Here is a 27,036-nt window from a genome sequence, read left to right on the forward strand (position 1 = left end):
GAAGGTATCTCTGGAAAAGGTTAACAGATCTTGATGTAATTTGGCATAGATGTAGATCATAATCTGGAAGAACACATAGGTTATTTTATAGGCTAGATAATATGTTTTTTTTTATTCCACGCGGACGACGTCGCGGGTAATAGCTAGGTCATTATAAAAGAGAAATAAAGAAAACAATGTATACAATTAATAAGGCTGTAATCATAGACTATTAAAATTATCAACCATCCAAATTAGATCCATAGATAATAAATAACTTTATCAGCCAATGAAATGTGTAAATGTAATTTCCTATTTCTATTGAATTGAATTATACAACCTTTATAATAGTAACAGCTCTAGAGTTCCTCTGTGTCATATTAAAAAGTGGGTATTGATTACAAAAAATAAATATATAAACTATGTTTTGTATTATTGGTATACTTATTTCATTTGTTGATTGAACTTTTTTTTAGGTATTTAGAGCGATATAACATGATTTACAAATTTTAGTTACAGTTAGTCGTTACAGATAATAGTTAAGGTTAATATCCTAATTTTATTTAGAAAAGACAACAGTTAACGGATCTGGAATAAAATTACTGAAACATACTATCAACTCTATATAGGATACTAGCTTTAACCCGCGACTCCGTCCGCGCGGAATAAAAAATAAAAAATAAAAAACGGGGTAAAAATTATCCTATGTCCTTTTCCTGGTTCTAAGCTACCTGCCCACCAATTTTCAGTCAAATCGATTCAGCCGTTCTTGAGTTATAAATAGTGTAACTAACACGACTTTCTTTTATATATATAGATAGATAGATAAATAAAAAAATATAGAACTAACGGTGGGTTTCTGAGACCAAAAACCAAAACACTATATCTATTTTGACAAAGATAATGACTCACTTTTGGTCTCAGAAACCCAAAGTAAAGCTTGTGTTTTACCAGATATGTGATGAGGGGTGGGTCTGGGTGCATCCAGTGCATCCACACATCTGTCCAGTAGAGGTGCGATCTGTGCTGGTAGAGCTTCGCAAACACCACGCAAGCAACGCGCCGCAGCCAGACGTGCAGCGACACACGGATGTTGCAACACCTGAAAAATAATAATTTAATAATTTAAATTACAGTCGAACCTAGATAAAAGAGAATTAAAGAGACTCTCGCTTAATGACTCTCACTTATAAAAGTTTCACGCCAATCCAGGTTAGACAATACTTTTTTGATGTGAAACATCTATAGGCTCACTTGTAAACCGAATTGTTGGCGTGGCGACACTTGCCGTGGCGACGGGTCGCCACGCTATACTAAGGTATACATATATATATATATATATTTTATGTGTAGTAGAGTGTACGCTGAGGTACGCTAAATTATAATTATAATTATCATTATTATTATTATTTATTTATTCATTTAATTATAATATTTAATATTTTATGCATATTGTACACACACGATGTTTCACATCTGCCAGGCGTCCTATGACGGCTCACAAGTTTTTTTTTAATCTTATTTCTTACTATATTACGTCTACATGCATGACAAATTTGTGAGAATGGACATCCATGTAGGACATACATGTAGATTTGTTACAACGTTACTCCACAACTGCTGAATAAATCTACATAACATTTGGAATATTGATAAATTACTCTGAAATAACATAAGGTGAATTATTTATGAAATAAAAAAATTTCTATAATTAATAACTTCATACGCTTTTTATTCCTTCCGTAAGATGTCACTGGTAGAAATTTTTACTGGCTACCTTCGGGTTTATAATTTTCAGTTGGCAACACCAATTACATGGTATTAGCTAGTTTTTTAAACATTTTTACAAAGATACTTAAAAATCAGAGCATCAGTGGCTCAGGGGTTAATCACTTGACTTGCAATCTACAGGTCCTGGGTTCGAATCCCGCCATATACTAATGTGTTTTTCGATTCCCGATTTACATATGTACATTTATCTGACATATCTGAGAAGAAATTCGAAGATATATTTGAAGTCAACCCGCACTTGGCTGTGGTTGACTATGACCTAGTCACTCCTAACTTAGGGTAGGCTCTGAGCTCCTCAGTGAGGACGTATAGTGAGCTGATGATGATGACTTTAAATATATAATAAGTCTAACCGTAAATATAGTATCGATCATGTTAAGTGATGTGTCTGTGAGCAGGTTATGAACTGAGGTGCCGAGCTGCTGCGCCAGCTCTCCAGCCTCCGACAGCGCGCACACCAACAGGTGCTGACTGAACAATGTCTCCTGTAAAAAAAACAATTAATAGATGAGTAAGTTTTTTTAGATGACGCTGGCAATACAAGAAGCATGTAGCAACACCAGTAAGTTAAAATTTGTTTGGGAATTCCAATGCCTTAATAGATTTAAAAAAAATTGGTAAGATACTCTATGTGCCAGGCAGAGAGGACTTTTACTCTTTGGCGACTTTGACATATTTTTTTGAACAAAGAATATTTGTTGATATAAAAAAACAAGAAACAGTTCAAATAAGCTTTTTCTTAGTACAAGATAAAAACTTATAACAGTGTCTAATCGAGTAACAGCATGTATTAACCAGACAGAAAACAAGCCTTAACTGGCAGCAATTCCGTGTACAGTCTAATGAGTGTGGTGCCGGAGGCCTAATTTTAGTCCTTCCCTTCCCACCATTTTAGTACAAGGAAATTATGATAGGGGAAGTAGATTTAACAGAGTAGTGGACGAATAGGAAGGTGGAATATTCTGCTTCTATGCGTGCTATTCTCCATCAATTGGATTTCGGAAAATTTTGGCAATTAGGAAAATTCTCGTAGACGAAGTCGCGCGCTACAGCTAGTATAATATATAATAGATACTTAGCAATAATGGTACACCGGTAGAAGTAGGCCTAGGAAGAGATGGATGGATTGCCTGAAAGGTGACATGATCAAGACGGGGGTGACAATGGAGATGACGGAAGACAGATTTATTTGGAGGATGGAAACCTGGTGCACCGAACCTATGTAGGTGGGACAAGATCAAGGAGATGATGATAGAATACCTGATTACAATCCTTGGCATTCTCCGGGTTGAAGTCAATACTGTTCATCTGTTTGGCCACAATCTGTATGATTTCTTTGCAGGCCGATGCTTGAGCTTTCTCTCCCAACATTTTGCCCAGAGTATTGCGTAATATGTAGTTTATGCACTTCCTAAAAAAAATAACATAAGAATATAACATTAAGTCATAACTTGTATCGATTTTGTCTGGGATTTTTCCCATTGAACTGATCAGCTTATCGATTAATCAGCCCAATGGGATTTTTTTTTCCTATTGGGCCGATTGATTTCACAGTATTTTATTTATATAACCTGTAATTTATATATTACAAATAAAATTATATTGTATTGTATTAAATAAAAAAAATTACCATTGGACCGATTTAATCCAAACAATCGATAGGCCGAACGTCCCAACGGGAAATACCCTATATATGTTATATAATAAACACATTAACATATCCATATGTACTACATACCTAGAATAAACAGCATCTACATGTGAACTAGCGGCTTTAGGATTTGCCACTAAATCTAGAACATGCGTGAGGAAAGTAGTCATATTACGTTCTAACCACACACCGCCCATGTTCTGTACGAAGATTACATATGCCTGAAATTAAAAAAAAAAAGATTCGTTAGCAAGAATAATTAGAATTCAGACCTTGGTAGATACAAAAAAATCCTATTAGCTAACTAATATTATAAATGCGAATGTTTAGATGGATGGATGTTTGTTTGAAGGTATCTCCAGAACGGCTTAACATATCTCGATGAAATTTGGCATAGATGTAGATCATAATCATCTGGAAGAACACATAGGCTACTTATTGTGTTTTTTAATTCCTAGCGGCTGGAGTCGCGGTCGCAGTTATATGGTACATATGTAGAACACAGTGTGTAAGAACACTTAGGTTACTAAATAAGTTTTTTTTAATTACACGCAGACGGATTTGCGGGTGACAGCTATTAAGTCATAAATTAAGTAATAACAATCATGTTGACATATTAAGTAAAATTTATAACATTAAAACTCCGATATTCAATTATAACAAATATTAACGAATAATACTCACATGTGTAACACAAACTCTAACTTCTCTGTTCACTCCGGAACCTGATTTGATGATATCACCCTTAAGGAAGGATGTACCACCTCTTAGGAACGCACCCATTAGTAGGTTGAGAGCTTCATCTAATGACACCACATTCTTTTGTGGATCCTTCTTGCTTTGTTGAACTAAAACCATGACAAAAAAATCAAAAAATCACATAAAATTTGTATGAAATCTTAAAAAAATAATCTGAATATATTAACATTTATCTGTCTCTCATCTAGATATTGATAAATTAAAAAAACCTTTTCGTTCATGCTATTAAATAACACAATCATGTTTTTTTTTAATTTCAATTTTATCATCAAAATTATTTTTTTTTAAAAAACTACACCAAAAATATGTGTAAATACATAATTTACAATACATTAACTACTTAATATGAGATCATAAGAGCCAGAGTTGCCAGTCATTTTTTCAATAATGAATTTAATTGATAAACCAGCTCTAAACAGTAAATGTCATAGTGTCATAGTAGCCTAAAATTTAGTTCAACATTTTTTTTCATACACGGCATTAAAATTACCATATTAGCGCACATAAATTTAAAGTTTGACAGACCTACACTAATCTAAGTGCGTTTATCTTAACTATTGGTTAAATAATTAGGCCATTCTGGCTCTCATGGCCTCAGAGCCTACCCTAAGTTAGGGGTGACTGGGGGAGGGCCTCATTTGTTACTTAGATTATATATTATTGTATGTTAGAATAGTGTTCAAAACTATACCTGACTGAATACCCATCTTCATCTTAGTATTAGCATTGGTGAGTTCTCCCGCTTGAGTTGTGGCTATCAGTGAACCAAGAAGTTCTGCCACTGCACACCTGATATATCATTAATAGATAATATACTCATATAACATATGATAGAATCTATGTATAATGGCCAAAGTAACAAATTGATGATTTTACTTTTTTATGTTAAAAACTACATCTTAGTCTAATTAACAACATGCGTTAAACACAAATACACATTTACATGTGTAAACATGTTTTTTTGCAAAAGTAAAAGGACCTATGTGGAATATTTTCCTATTTGATTGTAACTTTGAGAGCCTCTCCTGTAAAGTTGTCAATTGCCCATTGGCCCTTATTCGTAGGAGACATCCTTATACAGGAACAATTCGAGTAATTTCATATGCAGCTCAGGATTAATACTAATTTGGCTTCAAGGATATCGTCAGCCGATGATCTAGGTTAGATCTAGGAAGGGGTAGAAGAGTAGGTAGGATTTTTTACATAACAAAGCTTATGCTTATTGGCTAGGGAATGAAAAAACTGACAACTTTTTTTTAAGTTATTTATGTAAATATCTTAATATTTCAAGTAGTTTATATTTTTTTTCTAAGGAGAGGCAGTCTTCTTGCTCCGTGGCAACATCCATAGAGCTAGTTTAAATGTTCCAAAAAAAAGAACTCTACAAACATAACATCCTAAAAATCTTTTAAATACTAAACTAACCTTAGTCCATAATCACTTGGATGAGCAGCACGTAAACAGGCGGCCGCGATCGCATCAACATCAGCGGGAGCGAGTCGCATCAACGGCAAGACGCGTCGCATCGCGCACGCAGCGGCCGCACGCACCGCGTACGCACGCTCACTGAGCAACGCCCCGCGAGCCGCACGCGACACCTCGCGCAGTGCCGCACCCGCCGCAGTGCCCATGCCTAGACAGATCTAAACCAACAATATATATTAACTGCAACATTGAATATCACCTCATTTTGTAGACGCATAGTCTGTAGTGTCATCATAACTTTATCATCATCCTCATCGGCTTACTAGATGTCCCCACTTAGGAGCCTATCCTAAATTAGGGGTGACTAAGCTATAGTCAACCATGCTGGCCCAGTGCGGGTTGGTTGACTTCACACATATCTTTGAATTCTTCGCAAATAAGTGCAGATTACGTCACAATGTTTTCTTTCTTAAAAAAAAATGGCGGGATCCAAACCCAGGACCTACATATTGCAAGTCAAGTGCTTAACCCCTGAGCCACCAAAACACTAACTTTTAACAAACAATTGAGCAATAAAATTCTTTAACAAAACAATCTGAAAAAGGTGTGCAATGTAATGGGTTGCAGTTTAAAGAGATACATAAGAGTAACCACAAGCCGCCATAAGTTTTGAATATAAGTAATAGACCTCAAACATATTCATAAACAATAAAAAAAATTACATACCTTCTCCAAAGTAATCATAATTTCCAATCTAGTCTGAGACTCGGAACTTTTGAGTGATCTCACTAGGGTTGTAACTGTCTCTTCATAAGATCTTCCCATCATTCTGCCTAGTTTTTCATACATACTTCCCAGACAACAAATGGCAGCCCTGAGAATAGCAATTAGCACTGTTTAATGGTCACTTTAAGATACTAATACTATGTACTTAGTATATACTACATACTATATTTTCTGCATCTTTACTAAGGAAGAGCCTTAGTGTACTTTTTATCAAAAACAACTTTAGTATTAATTCATTAAAACAACTATTTTACTAAGTGAAACTGCAGTATTTCAGTAGCTTTTCAATATCCTAATAACATAAATTGTTAATTAACTTTACAAATTCACTAATTTAAATGATAGGAACATTCTATCTTACTAATATTATAAATGCAAATGTTTAGATGGATGGATGGATGTTTGATTGAAGGTAACTCTGAAACGGATCAATGGATATTGATGAATATTGAATTTTTTACTTTATTTTTAATTCCGCACGGACGGAGTCACGGGCAACAGCTAGTCTTGCATTAAACAAACTACAACTACAGTACTCACAGTCTTGTTGGTAAGTAAGAAGGTGAATCATCTTTAACTTTGATGATATCATTGCATTTGTTGACCGTATCAAACAGTAGAAATGTATCACCAACTGAGAACAATGTAGCGAGACATCTTGCAAGCAGTCTCCGTGCTGGCGCGCCCAATGATTCTCGAAGTAGATTGACTAATTGGGCTACAAGTTTTTGCTGGCAGCTTTTTATATCAGACTGTATAAGAAAAAATATTTTTAAAATAAAAACTACTTTGACAGTAATAAAGTTGGGGAAAATGTGTGTTGACACTGTATTTTTGTAATGAAAAAGTTGTCAGTTAAATTTTTCTAATCTCAGGAATTACTAATAAACTTAAATTTTTCCTGTGAATTGCTTAGTTACAGATGATCTCATAACAGCAATTTAATAATTAAGTGTACTATTGCAAACATACCTTATGAGCTGCAACTAGAACCTTGTCTAAGAAACGGAGCCATTCAAAAATGAAATGAGGCTTTTTATCATCTGGTAACTGCTGTAGAGCGGACTCATTTAATGTCAATGAGTGTGACACCTCCATGATGCTGTAAATTATGCAGTTTAATTTATTCAATGTTATATTTTATATATATATCATAGTTTATAGTTGAACCTGGATAAGGATGCAATATTTTTCTTGCTTATAGAGGTTTCTCACTAATATGTGAGGGATCACATTTCAGGTTCTATTTAAGCATTCATCTAGACACACCTCTTTTCTATCTCAATATCTGTAGACTGTCATTTACATTGACATCTATATTATGTTACATATTTCTAGTTTCAGCCAGGCTTAAATCTATGAAGGTTTTAATCCACAACACTAATGGTGTCTTTCTTGCTTATGGAAGTTGTCAGGGACAGTCAATGACTCTCACTTATAGAGGTTACTTACTTATCCAGTTCTTCATCTAGGTTTTACTGTATTTAGTAAATTTTGTATTGAAATAAGGAGAGAAGACTGTAATTTAAATTTCATTCTAAGAAAAAGGAATCTATATATAATATTTATCTATTTAAATAGTACTTTCACATACAGTATTCGATTAAATATCATACTATCATGAAGTTCTATAAGATTTTTACATAAGTCAGAATCTTTTGCGATTTTAATTATTTATTTTATATGGTACCTTTGATATTAAAGCGGACAATAAATAATATAGGTTCTGGCATTTTTGAATGTAAAACAGGTTGATAATCTTTATTTTGATATTTGACATAGGTTATTGATTTTCAAAATTACTAAAAACGATGTTATTATTTATTTTAATATCAAAACAATGGCGTCATATTATTTGTGAATTAACTTTCGTGTAAGGCAATATTAAACAGGCGGTTAAAATAACCCTGAATTGTAAAGAAATCTTTACCTATTAAGTAATATAATGATATATACTACAAACCAATCAAAGTTTCTTTTTTCCTCTGTGTGTTTCACGTATGATTATTCATTTCCTATTACTAGTGATAAAATGGAAAGCACAAGACACAGTCGAAATGGATTTCGAGAACAAGATGCAAAAATACTTTGAAATCAAGTTTTTAAGCAAAACTGTATGATAAAACGCAACGTAAACTATTCAATTAATTTACTTTACAATTGTGATTTGATCAAATTGACCACAATTAACATCTGAATTTACAAGTTAATAGTTGACATTGACAACCAATTTGGGTTTAAGTATAGATTATAATTCCTAACCTAGGAAAATAACAAAAACATGTAAATCAAAAAAAATGTAAATCTGATGTTGGTTTCTCTATCTTTTTATTAATCATATACTCGTATTTAAAATTCTGGTCACTCCTATGTAATTTTCTCAAAAAGGTATTCATTTAATTCATGGATAGGCTTGTGGCTAGTAGGGGTGGTGATGATTCGAACTAAAAATAAAGATGAAATTAACAGTCAAGAACTTCATAGACGCGTTTAAGTAATTTCCAAGCAATGACCTATCCATTTATAGAGATCAAAGTCGTACATACTCTGTGATGTGATTAACAATTTTATAATCTGCTTTCTTCTTTCTCGAATTCAATTATCTATTTGGGAGTGTACGCGTGTGATTTTATTATTTCTTGTAAATAGTCGTAGTATTTCAAGTAAAATAAGAGAATTCCAGGTTTTTATTCGATTATTATAGTTAAAGTACTAGCCCACAACGAGTTCCAGGCCGGAACAATTGTATAATGCAAGAGAAAATTATGTTAAAGAATTGGAGGGTGCATTTCATAAAATCATGAACAATAACATGAGTGCGCAACAAAGCCCGGCTCAAACAAGTATGCAAGCGGCAGTCGATAGAGAAAAAGTGTACACCTGGATTTTGGAGCTATGTAACCCTGAAAGTCGCGAAAATGCTCTATTGGAGTTAAGTAAGAAACGAGAGGTGGTGCAGGATTTAGCCCCTATGTTGTGGCATAGTTTTGGAACTATAGCTGCTTTATTACAAGAAATCACCAATATTTATGTTGCTATGATACCTCCTACCCTTACAGCCCATCAAAGTAATCGTGTATGCAATGCTTTAGCTCTCATGCAATGTGTAGCTTCTCATCCAGAAACCAGGTCTGCTTTCTTGCAAGCTCATGTACCACTGTTCCTGTACCCTTTCCTTCACACTGTGTCTAAAACTCGCCCTTTTGAATATCTGCGCTTGACCAGTCTAGGTGTTATAGGGGCTTTAGTAAAGACCGATGAACAGGAAGTTATTACATTTCTTTTGACAACAGAAATCATACCACTCTGTCTCCGTATCATGGAAAATGGCTCGGAACTCTCCAAGACTGTGGCCACATTCATATTACAGAAAATCTTATTGGATGACAGTGGTTTATGCTATATATGCCAAACATATGACAGATTTTCTCATGTAGCTATGATACTCGGTAAGATGGTCTTGTCTCTAGCAAAAGAGCCATCAGCACGTTTGCTGAAACATGTTGTTCGCTGTTATCTCCGTTTGTCCGACAACCCAAGAGCCAGGGAGGCTCTGAGACAATGTCTTCCAGATCAGCTTCGCGATGCAACATTCACATCATGTCTTCAAGAGGATAACTCCACTAAGCATTGGTTGGCGCAGTTGATAAAGAATTTGGAAGTTCCACCACAACCTGCAAGCCCAGCACAACCAAACATGTGAGCATCAAATAAGGAAATAATATTTGTGAAATATTTATTATGCTTTAGTTAATCTTCACTTTTAAATCTCATAGAATTGAATACATCTTTAAAAAAAAGTTGTTTCCACAACAAATTTTGTTACTTTCTGCTTATGAATTGATAATTGTTTTTTTTATTTTTATTAAATAGCATAATTGTTACAATTTCATTCTATATTCTTGCTTAATGAATTCTTAATTTGTAAAAGGAATTTGTTTTAAAAATGTATTATTTTTTTAGGTACAAAACCAGATGAAACAATTATATTGTATGCAGGTGTAGTGGACTGGATTAGAAATACACTTTTACAACTTTTTTGTACTATTGTTTTATTTTTCTCAACTATAATTTTTGTTTTATAAAATTACACATTTTTCACAAAATTTGAAAGACAAGACAAGGAAGAAATGGAATTTTGAAATAAACAACATACTGTATAGTCCATTAAGACTATTTGCAACAATAATTTAGATGTTTTTCATTTAGAAATATAAATATTATTAATCACTTGAATTTTTAATGAGAAATTAATTTTTAAAAATCTGGACCTCTTTTTGGATACTTTGTCAAAGCCCAATGTCTAGCACTTTGGCTGTCAATATAGACAGGCCTACAAGTTCTGTTTCTGCTTGTCCCAGGGTTTTCACTGATTTGATATGATCTTAAGCTATTATTATCCTTCACAGTTTCAGAAACATCAGAGAATTGTGTACAGCGGGTTATGCATGATTCTGTTCCGGAACAGTAGTAGCATGACTTATCAGCTTGACATAATTGAATTTTTGATGTCTGGACATTTTTCACATCATTCCTCAATGGTTTCATAACTCTACCACAAGTGCATGTTGCTCTTTTTCTTATATTAGTCATGCACTCAATGTTAGAAGTTAAAGGTCCAGATATTATTGTATTTATAGATTTATCAGTAAAAACTTTATTGTAAACAGTTTCTCGTGATCTGAATTTAGTAATGACAACAGCAGATTTTCCCTTGGGTATAATATTGTTAACGACTTTCCTTTTTTCGATTAGAATGGATCTGGTTGGACTTGCATCTTGACTTTTGGAAATATCTGTGTAATGTGAAGAGGCGGATGATTGTTCTAAAACTGGATTTACTATATCACCACATAGCTTTTCCGCTATAGTAGACATGAATATTTATTTTTATAATACTTTAATACTATCCCAACTCCAACTCCAATGTCTTCAATTGCTTCCTTGTAAAACATTATACTATATTTACGAAAATTTTAAATATTTACATCATTGTCTTATCATAATAAATCAGAGATTTTTGAATCGAAATATTTTGCTATTTCCTAATATTAGTTAATTTATGTCAGTTTAAAAGAAAATATTTATGACATTTGTTATTGGACACTCTGTATAAAATATGTCATCCCGGACATTATCTTTGACAAAACAGAGAAAATAATATATTTTAAACGGGGATTTTGGTCTCAGAATCCCACAGTTACTATATCTATTCCTCCTGAAATATAACCCCTAACCCCTAGGGGTTTTAGCACTGACCACTATGAAGATCAGTGGCAGGATGGCGTTGATGACATTAATTACTATATGGGCAAAATTCATTGGCATGAAGATTCAAAATTGTGTACATGTCAAAGTCATTGGCAAAGCGATTGTTGTCTTGTCTAGAACTAGAACATAATGACATTGGCATAAGCTGACAGCTGTAATCATGAAAATGGAAAAATTTAGATAAATTAAATTAAACTCATCTCTGAATGTTCACCTTCAAAGATGGCAAATAATTTAAAAATCAATAGATCGACAAGTAAATAAATAAACTTATAATTGTATAAATGTATATTTATCTAAATTCATAATGTGGGTTTTTGGATATGGGTCCTTAGTTTGGAAAGTAGATTTTGAATACGAATACAAACTTGTAGGTTACATAAAAGGTTACTTGAGAAGATTCTATCAGCATAGTATAGACCATAGAGGAATACCCGAGAAGGTGAGATAATTGCTTCATAACTTATTAACACATTTGGTTATTCAAATATCCTTTCAGCCTTGAGCTGTCGGTATTTTAGAACCATGTGAACCATTTAGAACAGATCTGGTGAAATAATCGATACTTGCTGTTATTAAAAGAAATCCCATCTTCATTTTATTATGTTTGTGTTATTTCAGCCTGGGAGAGTAGTAACATTAGTACCAAGTGAGGATCCAAACAGCACAGTGTGGGGTGTTGCATATAAAATTAGAGCTCAAGATATTGATAATGTAACAAAACATCTAGATTTTAGAGAAAAAAATGGATATTCTAAGAAAACTGTCACATTCCATCCAAAGGACAAGAATGTTGAACCATTTTTGTTAACTTTATATGTAGCAACCAAAGAAAATGAATCCTATGCAGGTAATGTAATTTTATTTGCACATATTATATATCAAAATAAAAAAAATAGTACTATGAACTATACCTCATTTCAATTTAGTGCCTTATTTAAATAGAAGAATGTCAAATTACATAAATGGTAACCATTATGATCTATTTTTTTCAGTGAGTAGTTTTGTGAAAATTTTCAAAGAAAATCAAGTGATAATGGTTCATTGAAACAAAGTATACTATCAGGGTACTTCTATGGACATGCATGTTTTTATTAGTGTGTAAAATTGTCTTTAAATTACAGGTGCTGCTTCCATAGATGAAATAGCAAAGCAAGTAATAAATTGCATAGGACCGAGTGGATCTAACAAGGAATATGTGTACAATCTAGCAAATGCAATGAGAGAAATAGCACCTGATGTTGAAGATGAACATTTATTTCACCTTGAAGCAGCTTTGCGAAAACTAGATACAGATTATAAATCAATTTAGTTTAATATACAAATTATACACTAAAATATACATCATGTAAAATAAAATTTTACTAACATATAATTTGTTGTCATTTATTATTTACAGCTGGAACAATGATGTTGAAATTTATGTATGTATTTATTTATGCATATAACATTTTTATCTTTACATAATTAAAAACTAAATTTTGGCTGCATGCTCTTAATTCTTTAGTTTTTTTTTAATCAAAAATAAAGCTAACCTTTGACTGTAATTTAATCTGTTAAATCTTGTAAAAAAATTATTCATATAAGTATTAGGAGCCCGGTTGTCGTTGAATGCTTCACTGCATAAGTGAAGAAACCACATTCCCGCTATTTTTAAAAGGATTCAGAAGGAAAAACCATGTTGTCTTTGTGGGCGTTGTTAATGTTTTAAACAGCCGATAGATGTCAGTTTTCTGAAGTTGAAACAAGTAGAGTTAAAAAACATCATTACAACTTTGATATTATTGATATTTTATCTAATCTAAAGATAAAGAATACTAACTCATCAGTATTTTTTATTATTTATTTTATATCATTGAATCATAAGATTATTTTTTTTGTTTTAAATGCATTTGCAATGCGGGAAATTCCATAAGGTCATGTCACGGTTGAAAAATTACGAATTGTAAAATGTTTTTAAAATGGTTAATTTAAAGTTTGCGTAAGACAATTTTAAATGACTAATGAAAATGTTTTCAACGTATTACTTATTTTTTTATTTTTCAATTGTTTATTGCACCTGATCCCGATTAAAACAGCGGCGATAATAATATTTAAATAATTTTCAGTTTTATTTATAACTTAGGTATCTCAGACTTCCTGTTGATTATCCGAATAGTGGTGCCCCCACATTACAATTCAGCTATTTTTTAAAGTTTCTAACATTCGTTGCATGTCTACATGATGTTGCTAGCTCGACTATTTGATTAGAAGGAACTAGACATGGGTAACTTAACTAAAATTTATGACATGCTGATCCGCTCACAGTTCAAATGTGTAAATTATATCAGTGATTTATGTTTCGAGCTGCGAACTGCTTGTCACCAGGCAGCTCACGGCTCGTCGACTCATATAGAGCTGCCAATTTAATTGAACCACAACTCAAAGATTCAAAATTATGTGAGCTGAAATTTTGAACCGGTTCGCAGCTGATTTAATATCAATATCCACAAATAATTTTTTAATCATAAAAGAAAAACATCGCATTATCTTACTTTATAACCTTTTACTCATGTTAGTCTATAAGTTTTAATCTCTCTCTGCCTAGCTCGTATCCCAAATGGTGATGGGGTCTTCCACCTGAGACTTAGCACTCACTCATGTCTTTTAGCACTACTTTCCATCTAGTTTTGGGTCTGCCTTTGAATCTACGGCCGCGAAGGGAAGTTTTAATAATTTTCTAATAACATTTCATGTTTTATTAACACCTAGATATAATAATAATGTTTTATTTTGTGTAATACAATGAAAACACACTGTTCTTTATCAAAACATTTAATAAGCAATAGACTCTTTAAATATACTCCTTGGGAATATTACAAGAGAAATAAAAATTAATTTGCGCTTGTATAATACTATGAAAACAATATTTACAAATATAATTTATACAAAGTGTACACAACACATTTACAGGAAAAATTCCAAACCGAACGAATTAATAATTTAATGCAGTTAATAAATACCTAGATTAATATTAAATAAGACTTCAAAATGTTTTACTTCATTGGAATAAGTTTTTATAGATAGGGCGTGTCACATGGCACACAAATTATCAGTTAACTGATAACCCACCCATTGCATTTAGATAAAATAAAAAAGACGTTCGGCCTTCGTATTTTGTCACACTAAAAAACTTATAACAATATCGACAGTCAAATAATTTTGTATGTTTATTTCTAATTTAGAAAGATTACACACGTTGACGTCATTTCGTCGTAACAACACAGTAATCTTGACTTAATCTTTGGCAGGTTTATTTTACTGCAATGCTGTTTTGCAATATCGATTTTGTATCACTGATTATCTTATCATTTCTCCTTATTACGACCTAGAAGCTTGTCTAAGAAACTTCGCTTTCTTTTAACTTTTTTACCTTTAGTAGTTTTCTGTTCTAGATTGTCGCCTTCCACTGATATTTTCTCTATTAACTTCGGTATTGTCAGGTCAGTGTTTGGTGTTTGTTTTTTATGACTCTCTCTACTTATTTGACGCTGAAGCGGCGATAATTCTGGTACTCTATCATTCTTCTCTTCCAACTCAGTTAAGGATGTTTTTGATTCGTTGTTATTTTCTAATTGATTTTTTATTAGCGTATCCTTGAATACATCATTCGCTTCGAGTATTACTTCAGGACCGTTTTGTATTTTGATATTATTCTCCTGTACATCGTTAGGTTCCTTTTTATTCTTTTCTCTTTCTGAATCAATCTTTTTTTCAAATACATCATCGTTTTCTGCACCGTTCATTTTGTCATCTTGGGATTTTTTGTCGTCGCTATCGACGCTATCGGTTCCGCTTGAAATTGATTTGGGCACCGAGGCCACGACTCTCGGCCGAGTTGGCGGTATCGACCAGTCGATAGGTTTACGCTGAGGCGAGTAACGTTTAACTAATTCTTCGAAAAGTTTTTGATGATCGACCTTTGAAGACACACCGTGGTCGGGCAAACTCTGATGCCTCATTTTCGCCTCTGGATCTTCGTTTTCTTTCCCGTCGACTTCTGGCGATCCCAAATCGACCACCACTCTACGTACCGGCGTCGGCGTGGAGTACGGCTCGGCAAACGGAAACTTGTACAAATTAGGGCTTTCGATTTTATATTTCACCACCGAAGAACTTTTAGTCGGCATCGAAGCGCGGACACCGGCTCGCTGGAATTGCGGGCTCGCGCTGGGCTCGTGCAGATTTGAGTTCAAGAAGTCTCTTCTCAGTTTTGATAGACGTCTAGTCCTCTCGGTCATGCTTGTCCTGTAATCGACATCGTCGCTCTGGTTAAGCTCGGAAGTGAAGTTGTCAGAGTATTTTCTTGTGCGGAATTCAAAATGATTCCGGTCATCGCTCCTCGATTCGCGCATGCTGGAGTATGCGGGCGCGTTGCGTTTGAAGTTGGCGGTTGTTTTGCCGTGGTTGGAAGTGACGATGGGATCGACTTCACGGTAGACGGGCGGGGAGCTGGCGGGTGCGGGCAGAGGCACGAACGCGCCCTCCTGCTTGTCAAACACCTCGCGTCGCTGACTGAACTGTTCCACGCCGATCGCTTCCCGAACGCTGCCCGTAGGCGATTTGGCCGCCATTTCCGTTCGATTACAAACCACAATTCTTTTGTTATTGATACTATTTTCCTGCTAACCACTGTATTTCTATTTCGGTCCGATACACATTATGACTTCACCGGTAACATCGCGCCTATAAAGCGTACACGTCTACACTGTAAATTGGACAATAAAGGTGGTCCGGTCAGCGGTGCGATGCGCGCCGATCGCGATATAATGATGAGTGATCAATAGAGTGGTTCCGATAAGATAGGTGCGCGCGGTGCTCGGCCTTTTCTTTATCTTGGAGCATTGAAATCGCGCAAACGGCGGCGGTGCGCGAACACAACACAATCGTACCCGCAATTGCCCGCGGACCGAGTGAAAGCGAATGCGCGCGCGCCGCCGCTGCCGACGCCGACGCCGCGCCGATCGCCTGCGCTCATTATATAATGAATAATAAAACAAACGTCCCAAATACGATACGCTACACAGACTTTGCATTTAATTGACAATCTTTAGAATATTAAATAGACGATTACACAGTTTGCACTTCGTAGCGACATTTTTAAGTACACTAATTAGTATACATTTTAAATTATTCAAATTGGAAACTAATTTTATTAAGTTTGTTTATGAAAATAAAATAAGATAATAATTACATGAGTAAAACCAAACAAAAAAAATTATAAAGTCTGTAAATTTAAAAATTAACTGAAATAGGGACAAAATTAAATGTTTGAAGAAAAATACGAGGCCACATTGTAGATATGAATGGAGCGAGTTTGTTATCGTAAATCCGTAAGAAACATGTGCTGTTGTAGTTCATGTCTATTTGTGTTACTCGGAATATTCTTTTAGTAGCGCAGTGAAAATTACTCACGCCTTGCTCGATTTTCACCTTATTCTATTTAAAGTTAAGTAGGTAGCTATCATAAGTGATCGTAAAAATAGAAACGAGGCAAACCGCTTGCACTGTTACGGTAATTTTTAACTGAACCGATGTTGCTACGAGTTTTTAGGTTAACCTTTTTATACCGCTCTAATGTTTTATGTAGCAATGAAAATAAAATCACATATATTTATTAATTAAGCTTGCACAAGGACTCATGAATGACAGGATTAAAATATCAAATTGTCGCCAAGCTGTCATCATTTCAAAATATACTGTCAAATTTTTCTTTTCTAGTGCTTTTGGAGTGAACGGTGACTACTAGGAGTTTTTAAGAGTCCAACCTTCAACGTTCTAGTTTAACAATTGGTAGAGAAAGGTTTTTAACTTCGTTTAAAGTTGGCATTGAACAACTATATGCTTTTAATGCAATTTCCTGCATCGTATTAATCGCTGTGTGAAATAAACAGCTATAAATAACTTTGGTGTTTCCGAAATAATATTATAGGAAGATTAAGAAATAGACTTTAAAAGTATTATTTAAAATCTTACAGTATATTGATGTCAAGACGCTTTTAAACTTTAAAAGTAAATTGAGTGCCTAATGCAGGGATGGCAAACCAATGGCACTCGACACAATATTTTGATCACGTCTATCAACATTATATTTATAACGCACTACAGAAAAAGTGTAAATTAAGTATTAAATGAAGAGCGAACGCCTATGCCACGGAATACCATCTCTCAATTATAATAAAGTAAAAAAAAATGGCACGTCTTTAAACATATCTTTAGAAAAATGGCACATTAATAAAAAGGTTTGCCATCCCTGGCTTATTGCATATATATAGTTACTGTAGAATAATGTTTTTTTATCACATTTAATACATCATATAGGTATATGTTTGATTTTTATTTATACTACTTTAACCGTGAAATATTGCAATACGTGTATAAATAAATAAAATATTGTTGTCTCTATTTTTAAAAAGAGAATGAAAGTAACACCAATATGTTTCTATACAAGTGTTTTGACAGTGAAAACCTACATTAAGATTTAAAAAATCTTTTGATTATTGTCATAAAGCCCACGCTGCAATTCCAAGGTCGCATCTTCTGGTTCTATCATTTCATATTATTAATATTTAATTTTATTGATCGTCCACCTACAACTCTACACGATTGTACTTTGTTAATATTCAAGGTCCGTTCGTTTAAGTTATTTTTCTGGTTACGAAATACAGAATAAATAAAAGGGTTACTTTAAAAAGAATTCTTCGACATTTTGATACAAATCTTAAGGTTAAAACCAGGTTTTGAAATGTCAAGAACATTTAATTTTTGTTTACCTAAATTGGTACACTGGCCATATTATTTCGTATGCTGCTATAAGTCAATAAAAAAAAATTAAATTAAAAAATGTTTACTACCGGTCTTATCACGAATGTAGGTAAATCTTTCAAATAAGTTGATATAGCCTACATATTTGTTTGTTCTATATTTTTATTAGAAAAAAACAGGCGAATATATTTGCTAATAGTTGTTGCCCGCGACTTCGTCAGCGAATAATTAAAAGTAGCCTATAATGTGGACGAATGCATCAACCTTTCCGTCAAAGTTCCGTCATAATCGGGTCAGCCGTTACGGAGATTACCCAAAATAAACACGGATTTGCGGACAGACACTCTTAAAAAAAAAAATTGGTTTTTCATTATCATCAATGCAAATATATCATGTGTACGAAACATGTTTTTTTTCAATATTACGTACAGACACTCCAATATTATTACTATATATATATATAGAGTTCTTTTTTTCAATTGAAAGACAATGGACAATTAACTATTAGATATTTCTAGATGTTTTATAATAGTCTATAACTAATAACTATTAATAGAGCTCTCCCATAATGAAGATGTTAATAATAACATTCTTAAAGTATAATTTGTGTTACCTAACGAATAATATTACGATATATTTCTTTGAAAAAGTATTTTGGTAACAAACACTAATTAGTTAATTTAACTAATTAAATTATTTATTTACAAATTATCTTCCTGTTACTTATTGTTATTTGTAAATTGTTCTTATTTAATAACATGTACCGATTAGTAAATAACAGCTATATACATAAAATAATAATATAATATTTTCCTCTTTCCTGCTAAAGTAAACGTACATAATAATTATTAAAATAACTTTAGCATGATTCACAATTATTATTCATATACGTGTAAATAATAAGTTGTTTTGTAAATAAAATGCGGTTAACGATTGGGCAATAAGTGTATGAAATGCGGTTGTCTGTTATATTTATTACAATGCCGCTGTCGAAATGTTGTGTTGACTTCGAACCACAAATCAATAGTCGAATTACAAACGACAAAATAAAAAAGTATATCGTTATAGGTTCTATTATTATAATGTTACTAACTGTAGCCCGCGACTCCATCTGCCCGGAATTAAAACAAAAACTTAATAAGTATCCTATGTGTTCTTCCAGACTATGATCTACATCTAGATTCTTAGATTCTAGAGTAATTTATATTTGAGATTTCCAGATAGTATTTTCTAATATAAAACATATTACAAGACTTCTATTTTATTAACATACACAGATATATTGAAATTTCCCGTTAGAAAAAACTGTTTTCTAGTAAACTAAATCAGTTGAGTCGTTAGCTGTAATGACAATTTCGGAGAAAAAGCAAACTGTAATTAGATAAATAAACAAGATAACGTAGGTGTCTTCCATCTTGTCTCATGTTTACCTAATTTGCATTTCGTCTTTAAGATAATCCGAATGTATTATACATTCGTTGGTTTATAGTGAAATGAGAACTAATTTTTGGTTCCGTATATCTGAAAATAATTTAGTATGTAGGTGTAGAGAAGTATTTTAAAGTTTTCATCACATATAATGCAATACTATAACTATACTATACTAGCTTTTACCTGCGACTCCGTCCGCGCGGAATTAAAAATAGAAAACGGGATAAAAACTATACTATGTCCGTTTCCTGGTTCTAAGCTACCTGCCCACCAATTTTCAGTCAAATCAGTTCGACCGATCTTGAGTTATAAATAGTGTAACTAACACAACTTTTTTTATATATATAGATGCGAATGTTTAGATGGATGTATGGATGTTTGTTTACAAGTTATCTGCAGAACTGCATAAGGGATCTCCATGAGATTTGGCAACATAGTCTAGAAGAACACATGGGCTACTACTTACTTTTTTATATCGCGCGGACGAAACTGCGGGTGACAGCTAGTGTGTAATAAAACCTGTATCAAATGCTATAGATTCTTTAATATATTAATGTCACAGGGATCCCTAAAATTGTTACGAAAATTCCACAACCATGAAACAGAATGTGACAATGATGTCATGCCAATTTGCATACAAGTTCGCGGTAATCTGAGCAAATATGGTAACACCGACGTGACCGTCCACTAGTGTAGGTTGAGATAGGTATGACACGTGTTACATTCAAGAGAAAAAACAATTTTTTATGTTCATTTAATGAATAATCTAGTAAAATAATCATACAAAATTGAATAAATTAAAAAAATCTTACAAATATTTTATTTGCGAAAGTTTAGATGGATGGATGTTTGTTTGAAGGTATCTTCGGAACGGCTCAACGGATCTTGATGAAATTTAGCACAGATGTAGTAGTCTGGAAGAACACATAGACTACTTATTAAGTTATTTTTTTATTCCACACGGACAGAGTCGCGATCGACAGCTGTTTACTTCTCGGCTTTATTTTTTTATTTATTGTCTTAACAAGTAACTATTCCCTTAACTTAAAAACATATTTTACTATTCAAAAGACAAATTCAAATTTGATTATCGATATATTATTAGTTCTAAAGTCTCTATTCCATCCAAAAAACACTGCGAGAGTCCAAACAAATAATCGTCCGTTAAAACAAAGAGTATAAAACCGGAACATTTTACTTAACACGCCGTTATTACATTTTATAAATTATGCGTAACACAAACAGTGGAGTTATCGACGAATATAATGCGTTCGTTAAAATATTTAATGCACGAGATTGAACCAACAATATAAGCTTTTGAGAGTACAAGAATGTATATAAATAATTGTATTAACTTTGGTTACTATCGTATCATAATTTAGATACTTAACAGACCGTATAGTTAATTTTTTCATGCAAAGAATTTTATCCAAGTTATGCAACATTTTATATGATAGTAGATTCTGTTCATCCATTCAAAATATCCTTTATCCTAACATAAGTTTAAAGATTTTTTAATGTAAATTATCACTAAGTGTCTCCTTAGTGTAGATTTGTACGAGAAATCTTAACTAACACGGCTTTATTAAACGTTTAATGACGTCAGTAAGAGAAAGTAAAAGGCAACACATGTCAAAAACAAATGGTGACTATCTTTTATTTCTTTAGCTTTTTCTGTATACAATTAACGTATCAGACAAAAGAGAACCGTATAATTGATTAGTGAGCGAATGTGGAATTATGCTTAAAATAAACCGTGGTATTTCATGAATGACTTAATGTTCCTAACCTAAGATCTATCGTTATATACCTATATATTATACATACATACCTATTGCTATGTGTAATAATAAAATATTGATCGTAGTTAGTTCAGTTAGTACAAGGTTAACTGTAAATTAACTACCAAATTCGAATAACATTGTTTAGTCGTTGGTTTCTGAGACCAAAATCCCTGTATTTTGTTATCTCTGTTTTATCAAAGATTATGAGAGGGATGACGATATGTTTTACAGAGGGAATTTGGTCTTACAAACCAATGACAGGGATGGCAAACCTTTACGTATCAACGTGTCATTTAAAAAAAATGTTTAATGATGTCATGTATGTGCCACGTTCGCTCATAGGTCCTAATAATACTTACTAGTTTTTTTCATCGTAATGCAGAACTTGTGATCTTTGACGTATGAATTTTTTGATCAATGACTTGATAAATTTGTACCTCGACAGACTACTATTTAAGAGTATGTTCTATTGAACGTATCCTTTTCAAAAATGAACAAAATTATTGAAATAACTATGAGTTTCGTTCGTATAAAATAAAATAACGTATTCTACCATAGTAAAATCTTGTTTCATACAGAAATGTAAAAAGCCGCGTGTCCAGTCTAACGATTAAAGTCATGCTCTCGATTCTGACTCACTCCTTTATAGGAACATAATTTAATACGACCTTTTAACTGTGCGTGGCCCGAGCTCATTTAATTTATTGATAATCGACGCCAAAGGTGAATAGAAATAAAACAAAAAGAACAATTATACTTACCGTTGGTTTCTGAGACAAAAATTTTGAATAAAACATGTCATCATCCCTCTCATTTGATGACTCTCAATATGTTTTAAACGGGGAATATGACCTTAGAAACCCACGATTACAAATTCGTTTCTCAGACATAGACAGATTTTTGTCATCGACAAATAATATTTTTATTCATGATATTTTTAATTTTGAAACTGTATAAACAGCTGCATCAACAGTCTTATTATTATAAAATCATGTTATATGTAAAATAATACATATAGAAAAACAATGGCAGAAAAATTAAAAATATCTATTTTTTGTGGCTTTCCCAGGCCGAAATTCTTTCAGATATTTGCTCCGCAACTAATTCTTATTGTTTTAAGATATTTTTCATGCTTAGACGGTATCAATTAACCTAAACTATTTTGATATACGGCTGCCATTGCTCTCTACCTACAGGCATTTCGTATATTAGGCAACATTCTTTACGCTTTGTCCATCATTGATAGTTGACCTGACCTATGGGTCAGGAACTGTCATCGTTTTATTTCATAAGCATTTAACTTCAATTTAAATAACAAAAATTCCCGACAATTAAGATTACTCTACTACGCCACTAACTTCATTTTATAAACTTGATATTTTCTGTTGTGGGTAATATTTTTCGCGGGTGGCATATATCATGTTTTAGCTTGTGCGACTCCGTCCACGCTGTATTAAAAAAAATAAGTAGCCTGTGTTCTTCCAGACTATTCCTACATTTGTGTCAAATTTCACCGAGATTTGTTAAACTGTTCTGGAGATATCTTCTAACAAACATTCATCCTATAGCCTCGAAAAAGATCGTTTTTAAACTTGAAGTATTAGATGTCTTTCAATTATTATTCTTCCCCTAAGCGTCATAGAAGTACAGACAAATAAGTTTGTGGTTTGTTTTGTTGAAATTTATGTTATAATTAAAAAGATCTCGTGTCCTGTATTATATCTATATATATAAAAGAAAGTCGTGTTAGTTACACTATTTATAACTCAAGAACGGCTGAATCGATTTGACTGAAAATTGGTGGGCAGGTAGCTTAGAACCAGGAAAAGGACATAGGATAATTTTTACCCCGTTTTCTATTTTTTTTTTCCGCGCGGACGGAGTCGCGGGTAAAAGCTAGTATCTATATATATAAAAGAAAGTCGTGTTAGTTACACTATTTATAACTCAAAATCGGTCGAACTGATTTAGCTGAAAATTGATGGGGAGGTAGCTTAGAACTAGGAGACGGACATTGGAACTTTTTTATCTTGTGTGCATTTTTTTTATTCCGCGCGGACGGAGTCGCGTGTAAAAGCTAATTTGTAATATTTTATGATTTTAAAACACAATTGTTACAACTGTAACACATCATTATCTTTAATAAGAAGTCTATCGCAGTGTAATTATGATATGAAATGTACTTGTGATTATATCCACTTGATAATATTCGATAAGGCCGAGACATAGTTATGCAATTAGGACAAACTTCATTTGATATTAATATATTTTCTAGAATGATCTAGATCAGGGATCTGCAAATTATTTTGGACAAGTGACCCCTTTTCCAAAATGAACTGTTACCACAGACACTCATGGCCAAATTACCTAATTTTAAGATCAATTATTATTATTTTTCATTCTGACTTAGGTCATTAGAAGACAGAGTGAGAATTAGCAATGCTTTTTTCGACCACTTTGGGAAACCTTGATCTAGATCACTTCTTGATCCAGAACAAAGTATTTTTCCCCCCGAATGTATTAATGTGTGCAAGTACAGTTGCTTCCTTTTGCGGTGTTTGAGTTACGGAAAAATTGCCTTTCAGCTTTACAACGAACTAAAACTTGGTATCTTCTTACTATTAGAATGTGTTGTGTTAAGAATGTGTACTCCAGAAAAATATCAAATGACATTTTTTGTCTTACAATCGCATTTGAATTTAAAAGTGGCTTCCTGTTGGCTATTATTTAATGACAAGGGATCGTTCAAACGAATTTCACTTTGAGGTTGAATACCGCTAATAAAAGGCAATGTAAATTGTGTTTTAACTAAATATGTGCTTCAATAAATATCTATCAAATTGGAAAATAAGATAGTATTAAATATAAAAGATAATTATAAAATAATATTTACTAAAGGAAAAGCAGGTGTTGCTGGCTTTTAGGTAGTTTAGACCTTATGTAATAATACATAGAAATCACAATTGAACAATTTTTTTCTAGAACATTTTTTTATTAAATTAAGTCATATACATTATACCGGATAGTACACGTAGTTGTTCCTATAGGTAACATTGAAAACTTTTTAATTACGAAAATCTTATTTTTAAATTGTAGTTATTGTTTTATTCAAGAGTTATCTATAATTTATATTATAGATAATAATTTAGTTTTTAATGTAAAATAACTGGCAACACAATGTTTTTTTTTCAATATTACCTATAAGTATATGTACTTTACATAAAATTGACTACAACGAAATGGCAATTTATAAATTTTGCCTCTTAAATGGATTTTTGTAATTGCATGAGAAAATTCTATTATGAAGTTATGCTTGGAAGTGATCTTGGAATGTACGTTTTTTTAATTACAAGTTGGCCAACGAGCAAGCGGCCACATGAATTCGCCGAAATGGCGAAGCGACCGCTGCCCATAGGCATTCGCAATTGCAGATGCGTTTCCTACCAATCAACGAAGGAACACAAAAAGAGAATATTTAACCTTCCTATGCATCTGCTCCTCCATCAAATCCACCTCCCCTTCCCAGCCTTTCCTTATAAGAAAAGGGTGGGAAGGGAAAGAGGACTAAAATTAGGCCTTTACAGTTTTTTTGCACTCTTTTTATAACAATTCTCTATTAGTCATTTCATTAATTTTGAAAAAATTAAGAATAAGAAGATTAAGAATAAAAATTATTGTAGTATTAATAAAAAAAAATATTAGATATATAAAAAATTTACAAATAATATTTGTAATATGTATGAAATTAATGGAATTTTGTCTACATAGCCAAATATAAAAAAATAAACATAAATTAAAATGTCTTCTATACATAACTTGAACATTAAAACTAAAAAAAAAATAATCTTCATTTAATTTATTTGCCTAAAACTAATTAATGAAAGATATAAGCAACAGAAGAAGATACACAAAATTACGTTTTTTGTTACATAAAGTTTTTATTTTATTTTATTATAAAACGTAATTTGAAAGTAATACGAAGTATTTAATTATTAAATTAAAAACCACTTTTTATATAATAATGAATAAAGATTACACACTTAGGTATATTTATTATAACAAAATTACATACAGTGACTTAAAAAAATAACAAATCGGCACAGCTGAAGTGGAAATATAAAATCTAAACAGGGTGACTAGGATAACATAAAACCCTCCTACTAAAAGAGTTACACCTCTTATGGAATCTGGAGATCCAATAAAAGAGTTATATCTCTTGTGGGATCTCTAGATTCCATAAAAGAGTTATATCTCTTGTGGGATCTATAGAGATCCGATAAAAGAGTTATATCTCTTGTGGGATCTCTAGAGATCCCATAAAAGAGTTATATCTCTTGTGGGATCTATAGAGATCCGATAAAAGAGTTATATCTCTTGTGGGATCTCTAGAGATCCCATAAAAGAGTTATATCTCTTGTGGGATCTATAGAGATCCGATAAAAGAAGTAATTTTTCGTATCTCATTTATGAGGTGTAATCGTTACGTCGGACTTGTCGATGTCGGATCCGTCCAACGAAAAGAGTTACATCTCTTATAAATAATAAAAATAATAGCCATACATATTTATATATTTGTTTTAACATTAGAAAATAAATCAACGAACTATAGGATTATTTTATTTTTTAATCAAATCTCTAAAGTATGGAATATCTTAAATAAACAATATATCATATAAAATTGTACGAAAGTATTAAAAATTGTAAATTTCAATGTCCATTCAAATGTTAACATCATTCAATTAATTACACTTATTTTAATACTTGTACTAATGTATGAAGATATACAAATACACGGCATAACAGTTGGCACGTCAAGAACAAGAGTGATCTACTGGCTGACGTGCCAACTGGTACTATAAAGTACTCGTCAAAAGAACTTATAATTTTTGTAAACAACTGGCACTGGCTATTGAAATGCTTATCTTCGTTTTAGAATTAATATTTTTTCAAACTAAAAAAAAAAACTAAAACCATCGTATAAAAATTCTTGCCTTTTTTGCGTTTACAAAATATACAAAGCTCTTATTTCAACTGCAAATGCTTGTACTAAAATCATATCATTTTTTTTCAAACAGTAGAATTCCACTGCAGTGACATTATAATTAATAAACTAGCTATCGCCCGCGTATTCGTGCGGTATTAAAAAAACATTAATAAGTTGCCTATGTATTCTTCCAGATCTGTACTAAATTTCATCAAAATCCGTTAAAGCATTCTGGAGATACATTCAAACATACATCCATCCATTTAAACTTTCTCATTTATATCAGTAAGAAGTAAGATTTAGTCAACCATTAATTTTTGATGTGAAACATCTATGGGATCACTTGTAAACCGAATTGTTGGCGTGGCGAC

At 32.6% G+C, this 27,036-nt stretch overlaps 4 protein-coding genes across 4 annotated transcripts in view; 2 read left to right on the top strand and 2 right to left on the bottom strand.

The window, feature by feature from the left end:
• The window catches only part of LOC106721765 (HEAT repeat-containing protein 5B), a 33,434-nt gene extending 24,853 nt beyond the window's left edge, over positions 1 to 8,581 (bottom strand). Inside the window, exons 1-11 of the mRNA XM_045682270.1 lie at positions 8,355 to 8,581; positions 7,364 to 7,493; positions 6,932 to 7,143; positions 6,332 to 6,479; positions 5,606 to 5,823; positions 4,872 to 4,969; positions 4,106 to 4,269; positions 3,509 to 3,642; positions 3,031 to 3,181; positions 2,124 to 2,255; positions 931 to 1,081 (exon numbers count right to left, since the gene is read on the bottom strand). Coding sequence (XP_045538226.1) covers positions 931 to 1,081; positions 2,124 to 2,255; positions 3,031 to 3,181; positions 3,509 to 3,642; positions 4,106 to 4,269; positions 4,872 to 4,969; positions 5,606 to 5,823; positions 6,332 to 6,479; positions 6,932 to 7,143; positions 7,364 to 7,489 — 1,534 coding nt within the window. The 5' untranslated portion in view covers positions 7,490 to 7,493; positions 8,355 to 8,581. The remainder of the gene's footprint in view (positions 1 to 930; positions 1,082 to 2,123; positions 2,256 to 3,030; positions 3,182 to 3,508; positions 3,643 to 4,105; positions 4,270 to 4,871; positions 4,970 to 5,605; positions 5,824 to 6,331; positions 6,480 to 6,931; positions 7,144 to 7,363; positions 7,494 to 8,354) is intronic.
• Positions 8,582 to 8,961: 380 nt separating this feature from the next.
• On the top strand, positions 8,962 to 10,455 carry LOC106721784 (CCR4-NOT transcription complex subunit 9). The gene is made up of 2 exons (XM_014499084.2): positions 8,962 to 10,090; positions 10,355 to 10,455. The coding sequence occupies exons 1-2, from the start codon at positions 9,192 to 9,194 to the stop codon at positions 10,368 to 10,370; spliced, it is 915 nt and encodes a 304-aa protein (XP_014354570.1). The 5' UTR covers positions 8,962 to 9,191; the 3' UTR covers positions 10,371 to 10,455.
• Positions 10,456 to 11,807: 1,352 nt separating this feature from the next.
• Positions 11,808 to 12,999, top strand: LOC106708936 (putative glutathione-specific gamma-glutamylcyclotransferase 2). Its single transcript, XM_045682239.1, has 3 exons — positions 11,808 to 12,104; positions 12,284 to 12,512; positions 12,787 to 12,999. Exons 1-3 carry the CDS (start codon positions 11,970 to 11,972, stop codon positions 12,972 to 12,974), a joined length of 552 nt encoding a protein of 183 aa, XP_045538195.1. The 5' UTR covers positions 11,808 to 11,969; the 3' UTR covers positions 12,975 to 12,999.
• A 1,549-nt stretch (positions 13,000 to 14,548) lies between these two features.
• LOC123721933 lies at positions 14,549 to 16,663 on the bottom strand. The gene has a single exon (XM_045682155.1). The coding sequence runs from the start codon at positions 16,273 to 16,275 to the stop codon at positions 15,010 to 15,012; it is 1,266 nt and encodes a 421-aa protein (XP_045538111.1). The 5' UTR covers positions 16,276 to 16,663; the 3' UTR covers positions 14,549 to 15,009.
• Between the last annotated feature and the right edge of the window lie 10,373 nt (positions 16,664 to 27,036).

Source organism: Papilio machaon, chromosome 18 (genome assembly GCF_912999745.1).
Source record: "Papilio machaon chromosome 18, ilPapMach1.1, whole genome shotgun sequence".
In the NCBI taxonomy this organism is placed as follows: domain Eukaryota; kingdom Metazoa; phylum Arthropoda; class Insecta; order Lepidoptera; family Papilionidae; genus Papilio; species Papilio machaon.

Excerpts from the sequence above, each read along its gene's own strand:
- LOC123721933 (XM_045682155.1), bottom strand. The coding sequence starts at position 16,275 with ATGGCGGCCAAATCGCCTACGGGCAGCGTTCGGGAAGCGATCGGCGTG.
- LOC106708936 (XM_045682239.1), top strand. The coding sequence starts at position 11,970 with ATGTGGGTTTTTGGATATGGGTCCTTAGTTTGGAAAGTAGATTTTGAA. Across the intron at positions 12,105-12,283 it reads ATAGAGGAATACCCGAGAAG|CCTGGGAGAGTAGTAACATT; the intron begins GTGAGATAATTG and ends GTGTTATTTCAG. Across the intron at positions 12,513-12,786 it reads AGAAAATGAATCCTATGCAG|GTGCTGCTTCCATAGATGAA; the intron begins GTAATGTAATTT and ends TTTAAATTACAG.
- LOC106721784 (XM_014499084.2), top strand. The coding sequence starts at position 9,192 with ATGAACAATAACATGAGTGCGCAACAAAGCCCGGCTCAAACAAGTATG.